We start from the raw sequence: 19377 nt of genomic DNA on the forward strand, positions 1-19377 counted from the left end.
CCCCGGGAGGAAGAGCAGCTCCGTCTTGCCGAGGTTCAGCTTGAGGTGGTGATCCAACATCCACACTGAGATGTCTGCCAGACATGCAGAGATACGATTCGCCACCTGGTTATCAGAAGGGTACACAGTACAGACAGTGATTGCTCTGGAGCACTTAGTCGGTAAAGCAGGAGATTTTACATCTGATTCAATCAAGACACTAATTAATCAGATACAATTAGAAGGCTTTTATAGCGGAATAGGTCTGCTTCCAGTCAGGATCCATAAAAGTTTTCATTTCTGAAAAAAAGGAAATGCAATTTGTAATGTGTATTGTCATTTTGCAATGCTATATTTTTTATGATTGATGTATCTTTAATCTTAGAACATAAACCTGTATTACATTACTACCACCACAATCCCCTTCCTTAGCAGCTGGAGAACTTGTGTGTTGAACTTGGGAAATGTTTTTTGTGTTTTGTCTTTATGAGCACTACTGTTCAGTGTTATCAATGTATCGTAAAAAAAATATCTGTCAAATGTAGTCTAAGCGTATGATAAGTGTTGTTTGTGGTGACAGAACTGTACTCTGTTTTCTTCCACTTTCTCCATGCCTTTGATTACAGGCTCTTTGAAAAATATGCTAAACACTTTGCAGAGCAAGACGTGTTGACAAGCCTAACAATAGAGAGTATGCTGGTGGTCTGTAGTGGGAGGGGGACCCCAGGGAGAGGATTAATCTCAGTCAATGCTCCTGCTCCTTACAACACCATCACTCAACCTCCCCGAGAATGGCCTCTCTCTCTCAAGGCCACGTGTAAAACAAGTACATGTACACGCAGACGTGCACACACACACGCACACATGCAGTCACGCCCACACACACAAAAGCATGCACCCGCACATTTATACTCACACACATATTCACTTCCAGCTTTGCAGTACACTACCTATATAAAACAGTTTACATCAAGTTCACTGCCGAAAAATAGCACACGGAAGAGAGCAACATCACCTCATAAAGCCAAGAGACAAATTATCCTTAATTGTTATTATTTACCAAATCACATTATTCTGGATTAGACTGTGGCCAAGCAGGCAGTGACTCACATTATCTCCACTGGAAAGCCTTGAGTGGGTCTAAGGTGAGAGGCAGGCGCGTCATGCACCCATTATTTTAGAGGGGGCACGAAGTACGTGAGGATGGAGGGGAGTGGTACGCAGATTTCACCTGGTTGTGTGAAAATTGTCGGAGAACAGTTTTTTCCGCAACAATCTAGAGCCATAATCATTATACCTAATGATATGTCTATGTCTATTTTTCTGCATAGGTTATTGAAGCATATTTCTTTACCTGTTCAATTGTCATTTTAATGAATGATGCACATTGATTCTTTAAGAATTAAAGCAATTGTAGAATTTTCTCAAGTCTAGCAACCTTGCCAGCAGGCATCCCAGCTAAGGTAGTTAGACAAGCTAGTCTAACTTGATTGACAGCCTGAAATGGCTTGGTAGCTGGTTATGAGGGTGGGAGATTGGGAACCTATCTAGCTGGCTAGCTAAAGCCAACTTCATAAAAAGCTAGTATTACAGAGAGACAACATTTCAGTTTTATTTATTCATCAAGACGGAATCAATATGCTACATAGCTTGATCAAAATCAAATTAATGTACAATCATACCTCCTGCGAGTCCTGCCCATCACAGGCAGCTAATATCAAATCAAACGCTGTGTCTGTCACTTGTCACTCTCTCTCCTCTTCCACTGATGATACTGTCTGCAACCACTAGAGTATCTAGTATCTGCCTAGCATGTCTTTGCTCTGTGGTGCACCTTGGAAGGAACCATTTACTAGGGAGAATGGGGGTTCAGCTTGAGGCTTTGCCTGGTCCAGTCAGTGTGCCCCCTCTGCAAAATATATTTCAGACAGATATTTTTATAAATATGACAAAACGTGGGCTTAAAAATGTATGTTTTGTAATTAATTTTGTCATCTGAAAAATAAAAAACAGAACAAATCTATTGGCATGACGCCTCTGGTGAGAGGGACCTGAAGGTGTATGGTTGATTAGAGTTTATGTCTTGGTACTCCCTGTAGTGCCGTTGTGTATCAGGGCTAACAGCTATTAGCATCACAATGTAGAAATAATAGATTTATAAGAGGAAGAGCTTCCACGGAGACATTAACCTCCACTTCATCTAATGAGGCCATTAGACACATGCAAATCAATTCAGAGATTTCACCCTGAAACATGCTAAACAATGCAAGCGTTGAACATACACAACCTTGCCAAGGCCCCTTTGTGCTTGTTTGTAATGGGGCCACAAGCCTGTAATGGCACATGTACATGTGCAACAAAAACAACACATTTAATTGGGCACTGATATTCAAATATGTGTTTGTGTCCATGCAAACATGACCTTGTTAATGTGTTTGTTTGCCTGTGAAGCATAGTGAAGATACAATGCAACCAAACCTCCATCTGGGTTATTCATTTTATTTCCTATTACTATCCTACTCCTATTGTGTGTCTTGTACCAATGTGGGTAATAGCCATCTACAGTGGGGAGAACAAGTATTTGATACACTGCCGATTTTGCAGGTTTTCCTACTTACAAAGCGTGTAGAGGTCTGTAATTTTTATCATAGGTACACTTCAACTGTGAGAGACAGAATCTAAAACAAAAATCCAGAAAATCACATTGTATGATTTTTAAGTAATTAATTTGCATTTTATTGCATGACATAAGTATTTGATACATCAGAAAAGCAGAACTTAATATTTGGTACAGAAACCTTTGTTTGCAATTACAGAGATCATACGTTTCCTGTAGGTCTTGACCAGGTTTGCACACACTGCAGCAGGGATTTTGGCCCACTCCTCCATACATTCCTTCTCCAGATCCTTCAGGTTTCGGGGCTGTCGCTGGGCAATACGGACTTTCAGCTCCCTCCAAAGATTTTCTATTGGGTTCAGGTCTGGAGACTGGCTAGGCCACTCCAGGACCTTGAGATGCCTCTTACGGAGCCACTCCTTAGTTGCCCTGGCTGTGTGTTTCGGGTCGTTGTCATGCTGGAAGACCCAGCCACGACCCATCTTCAATGCTCTTACTGAGGGAAGGAGGTTGTTGGCCAAGATCTCGCGATACATGGCCCCATCCATCCTCCCCTCAATACGGTGCAGTCGTCCTGTCCCCTTTGCAGAAAAGCATCCCCAAATAATGATGTTTCCACCTCCATGCTTCACGGTTGGGATGGTGTTCTTGGGGTTGTACTCATCCTTCTTCTTCCTCCAAACACGGCGAGTGGAGTTTAGACCAAAAAGCTCTATTTTTGTCTCATCAGACCACATGACCTTCTCCCATTCCTCCTCTGGATCATCCAGATGGTCATTGGCAAACTTCAGACGGGCCTGGACATGCGCTGGCTTGAGCAGGGGGACCTTGCATGCGCTGCAGGATTTTAATCCATGATGGCGTAATGTGTTACTAATGGTTTTCTTTGAGACTGTGGTCCCAGCTCTCTTCAGGTCATTGACCAGGTCCTGCCATGTAGTTCTGGGCTGATCCCTCACCTTCCTCATGATCATTGATGCCCCACGAGGTGAGATCTTGCATGGAGCCCCAGACCGAGGGTGATTGACTGTCATCTTGAACTTCTTCCATTTTCTAATAATTGCGCCAACAGTTGTTGCCTTCTCACCAAGCTGCTTGCCTATTGTCCTGTAGCCCATCCCAGCCTTGTGCAGGTCTACAATTGTATCCCTGATGTCCTTACACAGCTCTCTGGTCTTGGCCATTGTGGAGAGGTTGGAGTCTGTTTGATTGAGTGTGCGGACAGGTGTCTTTTATACAGGTAACGAGTTCAAACAGGTGCAGTTAATACAGGTAATGAGTGGAGAACAGGAGGGCTTCTTAAAGAAAAACTAACAGGTCTGTGAGAGCCGGAATTCTTACTGGTTGGTAGGTGATCAAATACTTATGTCATGCAATAAAATACAAATTAATTACTTAAAAATCATACAATGTGATTTTCTGGATTTTTGTTTTAGATTCTGTCTCTCACAGTTGAAGTGTACCTATGATCAAAATTACAGATCTCTACATACTTTGTAAGTAGGAAAACCTGCAAAATCGGCAGTGTATCAAATACTTGTTCTCCCCACTGTATATAGAAAGTTTCAAGCAAAAGTTAGAAACATCTTCCAGTTTCAGGCTCCAGAGATATTTTGGTAACACTTTACTTGACACACAGTCATAACCATGTCATAATATGTCATAACAGCTGACCTAACTTGTCATAACCTGTCATAATAACCCTGTCATGACCCATATATTTACACCTGTTGTGACATATATTCGTTTTTTTTAATGTCTGGTTATGACATCTACATGAGACTGTAAAAAACTTCATTTATTCAAATGTGGTTTTTCACTGCCAAGAAGTTTCCTTTCGTATTTTAAATAACTTGTAGAAAATACACTTTATGACCATCATAATTATATAAGCCAGATAGACCTATCACGTACATGCATGCCCTTATGCCAGTCATCAGTCAAAAAGAAGGTGTCTTGTCCTGCTCTTAGAATCTGCCCCTGCATTCATCCCAGTCATCAGCAACAGAGCATTGGGGTACATTTTACATTTTAGTAATTTAGCAGATGCTCCTATCCAGAGCGAGTTACAGTTAGTGCATTCATCTTAAGATCATTTTTTTCTTCTTGTTATTCTATAATTAGGTGCATGTCTGACATCAATGTGTGCAAAATTATAATTATAATTGAACTACAATGATCAATTTCAGAAAATGTTATTTACCCTAAACATACTGTTGACAAGTAGGCTATGTTGTAATGGAATGTTTTGCTTTGTGTGGTAGGTTTTGTGGGTTTTGACACTCTTTTATATACTGTAGGTGTCATAACCAGCCATAAAATAACTACCGTGGTAGGTTTTGTGGGTTTTGACACTTAGCAGACGCTCTTATCCAGAGCGACTTACAGTTAGTGAGTGCATAAATTTTTGTGCTGGTCCCCCGTGGGAATCGAACCCACAACCCTGGCATTGCAAGCGCCATGCTCTACCAACTGAGCTACACGCTACCACTTATGTAGGTGTCATAACCAGCCATAAAATAACTACTGTGGTAGGTTTGTGGGTTCGGACACTCTTATGTAGGTGCCATAACCAGCCATAAAATAACGCAATACATGTCACAACTGGTCTAAATATGTATCATGACAGTGTTATGACCATATTATGGCAGGTTATGACAAGTTATGTCAGCTGTTATGACACATTATGACATGGTTATGACCTTGCCATAACATGTTATGATGCTGGGTGTCAAGTAAGGTGTTACCGATATGGTATATGCAGGGATAAATGTACATTGTTGTGTTTCATGTTAGAGTATTGGGATAATTACGATTACCTTGTAGTTTTGTTTTCTCAGTCCCTAAGGTCCCCCAATGCCCACTTTGGGTTTGATTTGTTGTTGCGATGACTCAGCAGATGTTGGCCAGAAATTGGGGCTTCATAGTTCTTGTGTTCTACTACCTGATTGATGAGTTTCACACCTTCCTGACCAAGACGACTCCTAACGGGACTTTTTGGAGGAGTTTTGAACTGAGAACAATTAGCTGTTTATTTTTAGGTACCTTCCAACGTTTTTATATTCTATAACTGTCTGGTTAGGTGTAGCAGGGTTTTCTGTGGTACTTAAGTTAACTTTTCATTAACAAATGGGAAGTTAGTGTTTAGTTTAGCACTTAGTTGTCTGAGTGTTTTCTTTCCCCTGGCATTCTCAGAAGGTGTCTGTCTGCACTAACACAAAGAGAGAAGTGTGATACCCTTTTCTTTTTCCCTCTTTTGTTACTATACGCAACAGAACCCCCCAGACAACTCTGATCTGAACCTGATCAGTGTAACTAACAGCATATGAACTGCAAAATCACACATCACACTCAAAACCCATATTCAACTCACTTTAGCAATGATTATTCACTCAAGCACTACTGGTAAGATTCCTCATTGGCAGTCACCATCACGGCCATATTATGGTTGACAATGGTTTTACCGCCTGTTCTCTCCCTCTCAACTCCAATAATTCAGTGGCGGTTAAGACCTGACTGCGTGCCGTTCCTTCGTTCAGCACTTGAGTTCGAATCTCACGGTAAAGGCGGAGGTATTATGTGTGAGGGAGAGTGAGAACAATGATGAAGATTCTGTTTGGGAGTGCACTGCATAGCATAGTGAATTATTATTTCAGCCTCTAGAACACATCTGGATCCCGGAGTAACGTTAGATTGTAGCGGTGCTAATCTTCAGCCACTTCAGCATGATCAAAGGATTAGGCAGAGCAGTGTTCTAATCATCCCAGGCGCCCAGCGGAGATATGGGGACGCACGTCTCCGCCGAGAAGAATGTGTGATTCTGAAAACAGAGAGGCGAAATAAGAAGAGATGAAAACCTCATTTAAAAAACAGACAAGTTGAGGAGAGGCAAAGGAGAGGAGAGTCCAAAACTATTTTAAAAACTCTAATATTCAGTCCTATGAAAACTCTTGTTCTTCAAACTGTCGTTAATATCTTCTTAAGTTACTTTCTCACAAATATAAACATACCAACTTTTCTAATATAAACTCTGCAAATGCTCTCTCATTTAATGCATTCACGTTTAACAGCTATTTGTGACTCAGTCAAACTTCAATGATCTCGATACCTGTTAGTCTTCTTCCAAGTATCTCATTAGCTTTGTGTGATCAGTGCAGGTATTTTGTAGTCGCCGGTGATTCTGAGGGAAGCCCACCTCTGTACTGTGCAGTGTGTGAGTTAGTGTTAGCTAACTATTTGGTTATCTGCCTCCCCTTCCATGTATTCAGAGCCAGTGCCCCTGCCTTATCAGCAGTCTGTAGCTTGCATGCTCAATCGCCTGATTTGTCAAGGGTGACTCCAAAAGATTCTGATAGGCACTTCGCAAATCACCCAGTTGATCTAAAATATCGACCAGCCACAAAAAGTCATTACACACAATAATGGCGGGCGGGACCTTGGAAGATGTGACTTAATCAGGTTTCAAATGCCTTCAAATGTCTGGGCCCTGGGAGAGTAACACACACACCCCTGGGTCTTCACTGACATTACAGCTGGAGAAAGTCTCCTACTGCTCTTACTGATACACAATCATATTAACTAACTACAGAAATGGAATTGTTTGATCATCCTAATGCTATTATCATTATACTGTTACAACTACTACTACTACTACTACTACTACCACTACTACCACTATTACTACTACTGCCACTACTACTACTACTACCACTATTACTACTACTGCCACTACTACTACTACTACTGATACTACTACTACTACAACTACTACCACTACTACTACTATTACTACTACTGCCACTACTACTACTACTACTACTACTACTACTACTACTACTACTACTACTACTACTACTACTACTACTACAACTACTACCACTACTACTACTATTACTACTACTGCCACTACTACTACTACTACTACTACTACTACTACTACTACTATTACTACTGCCACTACTACTACTACTACTACTACTACTACTACTACTACTACTACTACTACTACTACTACTACTACTACTACTACTACTACTACTATTACTACTACTACTACTACAACTACTACCACTACTATTACTACTACAGCCACTACTACTACTACTACTACTACTACTACTACTACTACTACTACTACTACTACTACTACTACTACTACTACTACTACTACTACAACTACTACCACTACTACTACTATTACTACTACTGCCACTACTACTACTACTACTACTACTACTACTACTACTACTACTACTACTACTACTACTACTACTACTACTACTACTACTACTACTACGACTACTACCACTACTATTACCACTACTGCCACTACTGATACTACTACTACTACTACTGATACTACTACTACTACTACTACTACTACTACTACTACTACTACTACTACTACTACTAATGACTTATATCACTACACATAATAGATTCAGAATAATACTTTCTGTTGAGGTGTACAATATGCACACTTTGGCTGTATAGCTCATAATTGCTGTATCGCTGTAGAGCTGTAATTATTAGATATGCTTTAGATTGCCATTTTGTGAGGGTGATTACAGTCATTAGCATGTTCTACTCTATTGATTTCTCTCTCTCTCTCTTTCTCTCTCTGTCTGCTCAGTACGAGATAATGATTAAATGAGGGAGGAAAGGAACACCAGAAAGTCTCTCAACAATAAATGACATGCATGTAAATTGTGTTGATAGGAATGAAAACATGCCTGGTGTTTAAATGAGTATTCTATTTAGCATTTCTCTGCTTGTCTGTGGGTGTTTGGCTCTCTGCCAACCACAGTGTCATTGGAGAATCTATATTTTAGTGCAAGGTCTCTTTTTCTGCGTCACAAACTGATGAGAATATTTCTTCCTATCTGCACTGATTAAATGACTTTCCTTCTGAGCTCATTTCAATTTGTTCAACCTCGCAGGCACATCTTTTGATAGGAGATGATCCCGACCAATATTTATAAATTCACCATGATATATCTAGCTATTGAAACAAAACTCAAATAAATAACATTCTGTTTTGATTGATTTAGAGTTTGTGTGTGCATCGGTACTACTGTATAAATGTCTGTTTTACACAATAAACGCACCAGGAATATCACTATCAAGACTGACTCTCCTCCAACTCCTTTTATGACATGATTGAATCGTAGCCTAACTTTCACCTTTCTCTCTGTTTCTTCCTTGCTGTGTAGAAAACCAAGATCTCCACATACGACAAGATGTGGGAGTTTATGAGCAGTCGGAAGCACTCTGTGATGGTGAAAGATATTGACGAAGGGATCCACCGAGTCCTCACCTCGGACTACGCCTTCCTCATGGAGTCCACTACCATCGAGTTTGTCACCCAGCGCAACTGCAACCTTACCCAGATAGGGGGTCTCATCGACTCCAAAGCCTACGGCGTGGGAACCCCCATGGGTACGTCCTCCTCTCAACACCTATAGCTACTTCTCAAGCACAATTTCTGCAAATACTTGATCCTATTTCGACAGTTAGGACAAAGGACTGAGCCATACTCCCACCCACAGTACATTCTCATAACCCTGAGACATGACCCATGCAATAACATTCAATGTAATAGCACCATGCAGTAAGATAAGGCTTATTATGCTATTTAATAACACAGTCCACCACACAATAGCATGTGTCTCATTTAATAACCCAGCAAACATACTACATGTATAATGCTTTCATATTATTCAATAAAATTATTTGATAGTACAGCACACTAATCTATAATAGGAAATTCTAATTGTATTCGTCACATACACAGTTTACAGCAGGTATATAAAGTGCAGCGAAATGCTTGTGTGCTAGCTCCCTCAACACTGCAGTACAATAATCAATATCAAATATGAGATTTGCTCTCTCTGGCTTTTCTAACAGAACGACTCCTTTGCACTAATGGGGCTCGCTAACTAGACTAGTGCCAGTCCTTCTGAACATCATCTTTCGTCATGTAAGCCATGGCTCTGTGTGTGTATGTGTGTGTGTGTGTGTGTGTGAGAGAGAGAGAGAGAGAGAGAGAGAGAGAGAGAGAGAGAGAGAGAGAGAGAGAGAGAGCATGTAAGCACCCAGGGACCCTGAGGGGTCAAGCAGCCGATGAAAGAATGGAGAGAAGAAATAACTGACATAAATAAATAAATGAATGGAGAGGGTGTTGGGCGGTGGCACGCTGGTTTACACGTTGTGTGCGGGGGTGCAGGATTTGATTATGGAGCTCAGCAGCAGATTGTCTTAATCCTGTTACACATGCAGCCCCCGGCAGCGGCTGCCACAAATGAAAAGGAAAAACTCCTTGTAAGTACCTGAGTTATAAGGGTAAGATCGCTCTGAGGCGTCGCTACAAGACAACTTAACACAATGACCTGCATGCAAAGGAGGCTGTTTTTTTTGTGTCTTCTGTCATTTATTTGGGGAGAGGTTGTCTGTCTTTCTATGTTTGGGCCACTGAAGAATTGTGGCTTTTATACGCTGCGTAAATGAACTCTAAAAGGTTTTGGTGTAACAGCCTCCCTGTTATTTAGCGTGTAACACATTGTTCAGTATGCAGCAGGACACATGCCTTTAGAGAACACAACACGTTGTGTCCCATTTCCATAAGAGGATGGATAATTCTGTCCTTTATAACATCAGTGGCTATTCGCTCCATTTGTGTATGCTTTATGTATTTCTCGGTCAGAAAGCACAGGGCCATTCAGTAAGTGACTGTATGAGAGAGCAGCAGAGAGGGTGTGTTTTCTGTGTGTGATTGTGGTTTCTGAGTGATTTGTCCTGCAGGAATATTTGCTATGTGTGACCAGGGTGTTGGCGACAGCTGGAATGGAATATGCTTCATGGGCTGTGATGCGTTTGCTAGGCACAGTGCAGGAAAGGGTTTGTCATTGTGTGTGTGTGTGTGTGTGTGTGTGTGTGTGTGTGTGTGTGTGTGTGTGTGTACGTGTTTGAGTGTATGTCTGTGCATGTGCGCATATCTGGCATTCATGTGTGTGCATTTGTATTAAGTGTGTGCTGTGTGTGTGAGTGTGTGTGTGTGAGTGTGTGTGTGTGTGTGTCTGTCAGGCAAAGGGTCAGGTTGTGCATCGCACACATCGTCGGTCCATGCTGAAAAAGGATGTTTAGCATCATCACTCCCTTGTGGCCCATTCACACAGAGCAGAGAACAAGGCATTTAAATTGCTAATCCTACCCTTTTAGTACCCGCTACCATATGTGTCCTGTATTCCCATACAGCCTGGCCATTTAGCATATATCTCATTGACTTTTACAGAGAGGAGTCTGCCTGCATTAGTACCTGGGCCTTGATAGTTCAGTGGTGTACTTGGTTCTGAGTCCCTCTGGCAGCCACTCCCTGTCACCACTTCCTCTGAAGCTGCCTCCCCTCCTTGTTCAGGCAGGCTTCGGCGTTCATCGTCACCGGCCTTCTAGCCACTGCCGCTCCATATCTCATCATTCCATTTGTCTTGTCTTGTCAATTACACACACCTGGTTCATATCCCCTCATTAGTCCGTGTATAAGTGTAGCTCGGTGGAGCTACTCGTACCTTGTATTGCTGGAGTAGATTGTTCCCCTGTGCCTGTATTTTGTTGGAGCTACCCGTACCTTGTATTGCCGGGGTAGATTGTTCCCCTGTGCCTGTATTTTGTTGGAGCTACCCGTATCTTGTATTGCCGGGGTAGAATGTTCCCCTGTGCCTGTATTTTGTTGTCGCAATCCAGCGCTACTGTGTACGACGGAATAAACTCTGTATTCGGTGATTTACCCTCCTGCGCCTGACTCCTTCTAATCACACTCATCACACTCCCTCTGTCTGCACTGTAATGGACAGAGTTAGTGTTAGTTAGCACGGCCGTCCAGATGTTATCCATCTCTAACTCTAATGGGATATTTACTGCATTGGCAACTGCTGTTGATTCACAGTATAACATTTAGCCCATAGAAGAGGAGAGTACACCAGAGCGAAGTATATACATCTGGTAGCTGATGATATTAGATGAGAAGAGCTGAAAGTAGGACCACGGTGAAGTTTGTATCTAAAGGGGATTGTTGTTGGCCTACATAAGGTGGAGTGGAAGGCGGGAGGGACATCTTCCGTACAAGGTTTCCTCAGAGGAAATCTGATGTTAACTATTTGTTGTTAGAGTGAGTCTGTAGGATTGTGTTCAGTCAAGGTAGCTGCAGTGTTATTTTCCCTCTGGGTTGTGTTCATATCACAGTAGATGTGTAGCTGTGTGTGTCCACATTAGAGAGTGAAGCCCCATAGTGAGTAGTCCTATTGTACCTATGGGGATAGATCTCCCCACTCAGCCTTTAGTGTGTCTGTGTGCTTGTCTGTGTGTGTGTGTGTGTGTGTGTTTTGTGTGTGTGTGTGTGTGTGTATGGACGTCCTCCCTGGAGAGGTCATTAAGTGGAGGCATGCACAGTAGCATATCAAACATCTGTCACAGGTTTGTTTACGCAACTCGTGCCACTCGGCCGCTTGTGAGTAAACTGTTACTTCCTCTGCTCCATACGTCCATATCTCATGAGGCTCTGTCACTGCCCTCCTTCCTTCCCTCCTCTTCTCTCTCTCTCTCTCTCTCTCTCTCTCTCTCTCTCTCTCTCTCTCTCTCTCTCTCTCTCGCTCTCTCTCGTTCTCTCTCGTTCTCGTTCTCTCTCTCTCTCTCTCTCTCTCTCTCTCTCTCTCTCTCTCTCTCTCTCTCTCTCTCTCTCTCTCTCTCTCTCTCTCTCCTCTCTCTGCCCCCTGTCTCTCTCTCTCTCTCTCTCTCTCTCTCTCTCTCTCTCTCTCTCTCTCTCTCTCTCTCTCTCTCTCCCTCTCGCTCGCTCTCTCTCTCTTTCTCTCCCTCTCTCTCGCTCCCTCTCTTTACTATCAATTTTAATTTTGTTTCATTAGGCCTTCTTAATCACTTACAGTATTAGGGAAGTGCATATTTTGCATTTCAGCAGGCTGTCGTGTGGTGCGGTGCGGTGCGGGGAAGTTGTCGCCATGGTTCCCCTGTGGGTCGTTTAGCTTCGGATCATAAACGACAGAGAACAGCTCTGTAAGACCTGAATGGAATGCTGGGAAATGGGACATCTCCAAGAGCGTGACCCGCCTTCTGTTTGGGCGGCGACCTTCCTGTCCTAGTCCTGTACATCAGAAATAGAAAGAGAGAGAGAGAGAGAGAGAGAGGGAGGGAGAGGAAGGGACAGAGGGACAGAGAGAGGGAGGGAAGGGGTGAGGGAAGGAGGGAGGAAGGAAGAGATGGAGGGGGTGGGGGGGAGGGAAATTAGGACAAAATTGAGAAAATATGACAGACCTGGCTGGGGCAGAATTAAGATTTCAGTCTAGAAGCGTCTGTGAACTACAGTTTACCAGAAAGCATATGAGAGCACAATCAAAACACAGGGCGGAATATGTTTGCAGAATATTTTTTATAATAACAGTATTCTCCAGGCATTTAGAGGTAATTGTAGGCCCTAAAAGTAATCATTTTAAATATTTACACACATCCATTTGCTCTCTTTTATATTTCCCCCTGATCGACTTAACATGCAAAACACATCTTGAGATGTATTACAAAGAAGGAAAACAAAATCTTAGAACAGGGCTAAAAATACGACATGTACTGAAGTGTGCCAGGCACATTGTAATTTTCCATGCTGTTTTGTGGAGAGATGCATTAAGGGTTGGTGTGCTATTACTGAGCTTTGATCTGACAGATTACAGCTATGTGTCTTATTCTGGAGTCACAATGGTCTGTCAGTTCCCTCTCCTCTGTTTCTTCTGTTGGAGAATTAAGGCTCTACATGTATGGCTACCCCATGCTGCGAGGGCCTGTTTTCAGCTCTTCACATTTACATATTCTGTTTATCACTGAGAAACACAACGGTGCTAAACTTTCTCCTCCATCTCTCACCCAGTAAGACTCAATAGAAAGAGAGTACTTAATTTCCATTTTCTAACTGCTTCTTCACCCGTCACTCCATTGGAAGACACAAGAGAATACACAGTATCTATTAACCATAATACACCAAAGACTGTGGACTTTATAGTGATCTCAGGCTACTGCAAACACATTTTCATGTTTGTTAACTTCAACTAATTTATCTAATTTTTTTAAAGAAAAGTCGCATTACAGTGAGAGAAAAAAGTATTTGATCCCCTTCTGATTTTGTACGTTTGCCCACTGACAAAGAAATGATCAGTCTATAATTTTAATGGTAGGTTTATTTGAACAGTGAGAGACAGAATAACAACAACAAAATCCAGAAAAACGCATGTCAAAAATGTTATAAATTGATTTGCATTTTAATGAGGGAAATAAGTATTTGACCCCTCTGCAAAACATGACTTAGTACTTGGTGGCAAAACCCTTGTTGGCAATCACAGAGGTCAGACGTTTCTTGTAGTTGGCCACCAGGTTTGCACACATCTCAGGAGGGATTTTGTCCCACTCCTCTTTGCAGATCTTCTCCAAGTCATTAAGGTTTTGAGGCTGACGTTTGGCAACTCGAACCTTCAGCTCCCACCACAGATTTTCTATGGGATTAAGGTCTGGAGACTGGCTAGGCCACTCCAGGACCTTAATGTGCTTCTTCTTGAGCCACTCCTTTGTTGCCTTGGCCATGTGTTTTGGGTCATTGTCATGCTGGAATACACCATCCATGACCCATTTTCAATGCCCTGGCTGAGGGAAGGAGGTTCTCACTTAAGATTTGACGGTACATGGCCCCGTCCATCGTCCCTTTGATGCGGTGAAGTTGTCCTGTCCCCTTAGCAGAAAAACACCCCCAAAGCATAATGTTTCCACCTCCATGACGGGCATGTATATGTGCTTTCTTGAGCAGGGGGACCTTGCGGGCGCTGCAGGATTTTAGTCCTTCACGGCGTAGTCTGTTACCAATTGTTTTCTTGGTGACTATGGTCCCAGCTGCCTTGAGATCATTGACAAGATCCTCCCGTGTAGTTCTGGGCTGATTCCTCACCGTTCGCATGATCATTGCAACTCCACGGGGTGTGATCTTGCATGGAGCCCCAGGCCAAGGGAGATTGACAGTTCTTTGGTGTTTCTTCCATTTGCGAATAATCGCACCAACTGTTGTCACCTTCTCACCAAGCTGCTTGGCGATGGTCTTGTATCCCATTCCAGCATTGTGTAGGTCTACAATCTTGTCCCTGACATCCTTGGAGAGCTCTTTGGTCTTGGCCATGGTGGAGAGTTTGGAATCTGATTGATTGATTGCTTCTGTGGACAGGTGTCTTTTTTTACAGGTAACAAGCTGAGATTAGGAGCACTCCCTTTAAGAGTGTGCTCCTAATCTCAGCTCATTACCTGTATAAAAGACACCTGGGAGCCAGAAATCTTTCTTATTGAGAGGGGGTCAAATACTTATTTCCCTCATTAAAATGTAAATCAAATTCTAACATTTTTTACATGCGTGTTTCTGGATTTTTTTGTTGTTATTCTGTGTCTCACTGTTCAAATAAACCTACCATTAAAATTATAGACTGATCATTTCTTTGTCAGTGGGCAAACGTACAAAATCAGGAGGGGATCAAATACTTTTTTCCCTCACTGTACATTTGCACACATTGAAGTAAACCACAATTCAAATCAAGCTGGGAAATTATCAAATGACATAGATGTTGTGGTTCGAGTAGCTTACACTTGTCATCCTCCTTCAGTTTGTGAGAGAGGGGAATTCAGAAATCATTCTCTAAAGACAGTCGGACCACAATCACATGATTTCACTGTCCATTTAGTTGTTATGGAGGATTATGAAGTGCAGACAATGATTCTACTGAAATGCCATGTTCCACTGCCCTGTAAAATATTTAGTTTGGCCTCTGCAGCATTGCTGTTAACTTGACGGAATTGAATGATTAAACCAGCCATAAGCCAAGCCAGCATTATGTGATATCATGCTGGAGCTTTGCTGGATCAGAAAATCCTCATATTAATGTTTCCCCATTGTGGGTTCTCTGGGGTTTCTCAATTTGTTTTGCTACCATAGCACTGGCTCTGGCTAGTATTTCAGGGCTGCCTTTCCCTTAGTTTCCTCAGTCCTAGGGCTGTAGGTAGAGAGTGAGTGATCTGACACACTGGGCTAGCTACAGTAGTGAGTGATCTGACACAAATAGGGCTAGCTACAGTAGTGAGTAATCTGACACACACAGGGCTAGCTACAGTAGTGTGTAATCTGACACACACAGGGCTAGCTACAGTAGTGAGTAATCTGACACACACAGGGCTAGCTACAGTAGTGCGTGATCTGACACACACAGGGCTAGCTACAGTAGTGAGTAATCTGACACACACAGGGCTAGCTACAGTAGTGAGTGATCTGACACACACAGGGCTAGCTACAGTAGCTGTTGTATGAATGAGACACCTGAAGAGAAATGTATTTAGATGGAAATGAATTATACGAGAGTTAGTGCTGCGTGTTTCACATTAGTTATCACCATGGGGATAGATGTTTTGAAACATGTACGCTGGGTTCTGCCTGTCTGTTATTTTTCTGATAATAAAGAGAGAGAGAGTGACACACACACACACACACACACACACACACACACACACACACACACACACACACACACACACAAAGCCTTGAGCTGAGGATGAAGGACAAAGCACATCCAAAAGTATTCAAAGGTGGCCTGGTGACCACAGCACCACTATTCTCTGCTCTTCAGGCATAGCAACAGCACAGTGAGGAAGTGTTACTATGGAGATTGTCAATCACTGCGTGCCTTTTTGTCTGCCCAGATCCTGTTGCTATTGTGTTGGTCCTCATACATACTAACAACTAGCATTGTATTGTTCTCTGCATGGTTGCTTCTCAACAAACAGCCTTGATACTTAATATTCATCAAGCAATGTTGTTTTCCCCTCTCCTCAACACCAAGCTGGCTAAATTTCTGAAGAGTTGTTTTCCCCTCTCCTCAAAACCAAGCTGGCTATAGTTCTGAAGAGCTGTTTTCCCCTCTCCTCAACACCAAGCTGGCTATAGTTCTGAAGAGTTGTTTTCCCCTCTCCTCAACACCAAGCTGGCTATAGTTCTGAAGAGTTGTTTTCCACTCTCCTCAACACCAAGCTGGCTATAGTTCTGAAGAGTTGTTTTCCACTCTCCTCAACACCAAGCTGGCTATAGTTCTGAAGTGTATGAGATAATAATAAGGGAGTGTGATTGAGTTTTAAATAATTCAAGCAGCATTAACATCCTGATTATATAGGCCCCTAGCCATAGGGAGAGCTCTCCAGTCAATGATATGAAAGGGGGTCGGGGAGATTTCAAGTGTTTTCACTTGGTTTCACCCTTCAGGTCTAATCAGAAAGCTCTGCGTGTGACTGGGTTTGATCTGGCCAGCAGGGAACACGAACACGCCAGCCCTGTTTACCTGGCTGGTGCGGGGAGGCCTTGAGGCTGCTGGGAGTTTGGGGAAATTCTCCCGGCACTGTGGAGATGCCGTGAACTCACACACACACACACACACACACACACACACACACACACACACACACACACACACACACACACACACACACACACACACACACACACACACACACACACACACACACACAGGGGCAGAGGGGAGCACTTCAAAGCAACATGTCGGCAGGACATTTATTTATTAAGCAAAACAAAACAATGCCCACTAGAGATATTACCGCTAATTAAGCTAATTAAGCAGTTTTCATTAGAGAAACAAAAAAGAAGCAGATAAAAGGAGGTAAATTGCTGGTCCCTGGAATGTATTTCGGGTTTATTGGTGTATTGTTTGTGAAGCCCCCGTGGGAGCTGCATGGCAGAATCTATGGTGCATTCAGCAGCAGCCAGGACACTGTGGTTGGGATGATGGTGCCACACACACACAGACACACACACACACACACACACACACACACACACACACACACACACACCTACACACACACGTACACACTCACACGATCTCAACCTCACCTGCCTTTTTTGGTCCCTCAGGCTCTCCGTACAGAGACAAGATCACCATAGCGATCCTGCAGCTGCAGGAAGAAGGGAAACTGCACATGATGAAGGAGAAGTGGTGGAGGGGGAACGGTTGTCCGGAGGATGAGAAGAATAAGGAGGCCAGCGCTCTGGGGGTCCAGAACATCGGTGGCATCTTTATCGTCCTGGCGGCTGGACTCGTCCTGTCCGTGTTCGTGGCAGTCGGAGAGTTCATCTATAAGTCCAAACAAAATGCACAACTGGAAAAGGTAAAGCAACATCCTTTCACGTATAGCCAGGTTGCAATGACAATGTGCCTGTGTGTGGTTCTTATTATACCAAGATTTTTGACAAGGAGACAATTTTTCTACTTTTCTATTAGCTTTGTGTTTTGGCCTAGCTTACATTTATTTTGTGGTTTACAAAATATACCATTTTTATCACATATTTTTATTTCTATCACAAAATGCACAACATGATGAAAGTAGAGACATTTAGTCTCATTGTATTTGCACTAAACCATCCCTCACCTCATACTCAATAAAGTGCCATTGATGTTTGGATACGGGTGGAGGGGACATTTACTCATGTGTTCAGTATTAACACTTATTTGAATGTACATGATGTACAAAAAGGACAGACAGACGGTAGCCATTTTAGTTACACTGAGATCACAAGGACAATTTTACATGATGATAGTCAGGTCAGCTCCTGAAACACTGATGTTTATGTAGATACAGTAATGCACCATATTCTTTAAGACACAGTAAGTATGGGTTCATTTTCTTGCCTTTATCCACTTAGCCCCAACGGCACCAAGGTGATAGGAAGCGTGAGGAGTTCTGCTGTCACCACGGACCCTCCAAGCAGCTACCTGTAGACTTTAACCACCAGCTCAAATGACCTCCAGAAAGACTCCAGAGACTCCAGTCATCTACGATTACCTTAAAATGCACAAATTGTATTTTATTTTACTTCAGATAGTTCCCGATTGGGAAGTTTCCTGTCGAAAGAACTGGCAGCAATGTTATGGTCACACACCGTTTGAATGAAAAGTTGCCATTGGTGCATGGTTGAGTGTATGTGTTCGAAAGGTGGCTCTAAAATTATAGGTGCACGGTTTCACACGATGGGAAGGTTGGCTCAAATGCATGATCCATAACGTTCATGTAAATGTACCAGTCATACGCCTTGCCACTCTCGTCTTCATGTCACCCTCAACACACAGCGACAGACATCCTCTCCCAAAAAACGAATAATTATTAACAGACACACACTTTTGGACAGACAAGCCAAACTGAATCAAGCTATAATTGCAAACTCTCTGAAGGCTTAGTTTTGGAAGCACATGTAAGCTTTCAGATATTATAACATATTAATGACTATATTGAATAATCCCATATTGAAAGTAAAATGCTACAACAATACATCACTCATCGTCAACAGCATGTAAACCTTTTGATATTCCCCTGAATACCATGTTCTGTCCTTCCTGTCCTGTCCTGTCCTTCCTGTCCTGTCCTGTCCTGTCCTGATCTGTGTTTCCTGTCCTGGCCTTCCTGTCCTTCCTGGGATTCCTGTCCTGTCCTTCCTGCCCTGTCCTTCCTGTCCTGTCCCGTCCAGTCCGGTCCGGTTCTTCCTTTCCTGTCTAACACAGTGCTCTCTCACCCAACAACAGTCTCATAAATCTCAAATGCCGACCCCTACTTAGCTCTCCACAGGAGCCTGGTCTGCACTAAGAGCTTTTTTCGACACCATCCATCGATCGCACAACGCAGTGATGCTGCTGCTTGGCCAT

General features: G+C 42.8%; 1 protein-coding gene across 1 annotated transcript in view; it reads left to right on the forward strand.

The window, feature by feature from the left end:
* LOC121543035 (glutamate receptor ionotropic, kainate 2-like) overlaps window positions 1-19377 on the forward strand; it is a 151108-nt gene that overhangs the window by 125863 nt on the left and 5868 nt on the right. Inside the window, exons 14-15 of the mRNA XM_045214344.1 lie at window positions 8809-9034; window positions 17595-17848. Of these exons, the coding sequence (XP_045070279.1) occupies window positions 8809-9034; window positions 17595-17848 (480 nt within the window). The remainder of the gene's footprint in view (window positions 1-8808; window positions 9035-17594; window positions 17849-19377) is intronic.

This window comes from Coregonus clupeaformis, unplaced genomic scaffold, assembly GCF_020615455.1.
Source record: "Coregonus clupeaformis isolate EN_2021a unplaced genomic scaffold, ASM2061545v1 scaf0239, whole genome shotgun sequence".
Classification (NCBI taxonomy): domain Eukaryota; kingdom Metazoa; phylum Chordata; class Actinopteri; order Salmoniformes; family Salmonidae; genus Coregonus; species Coregonus clupeaformis.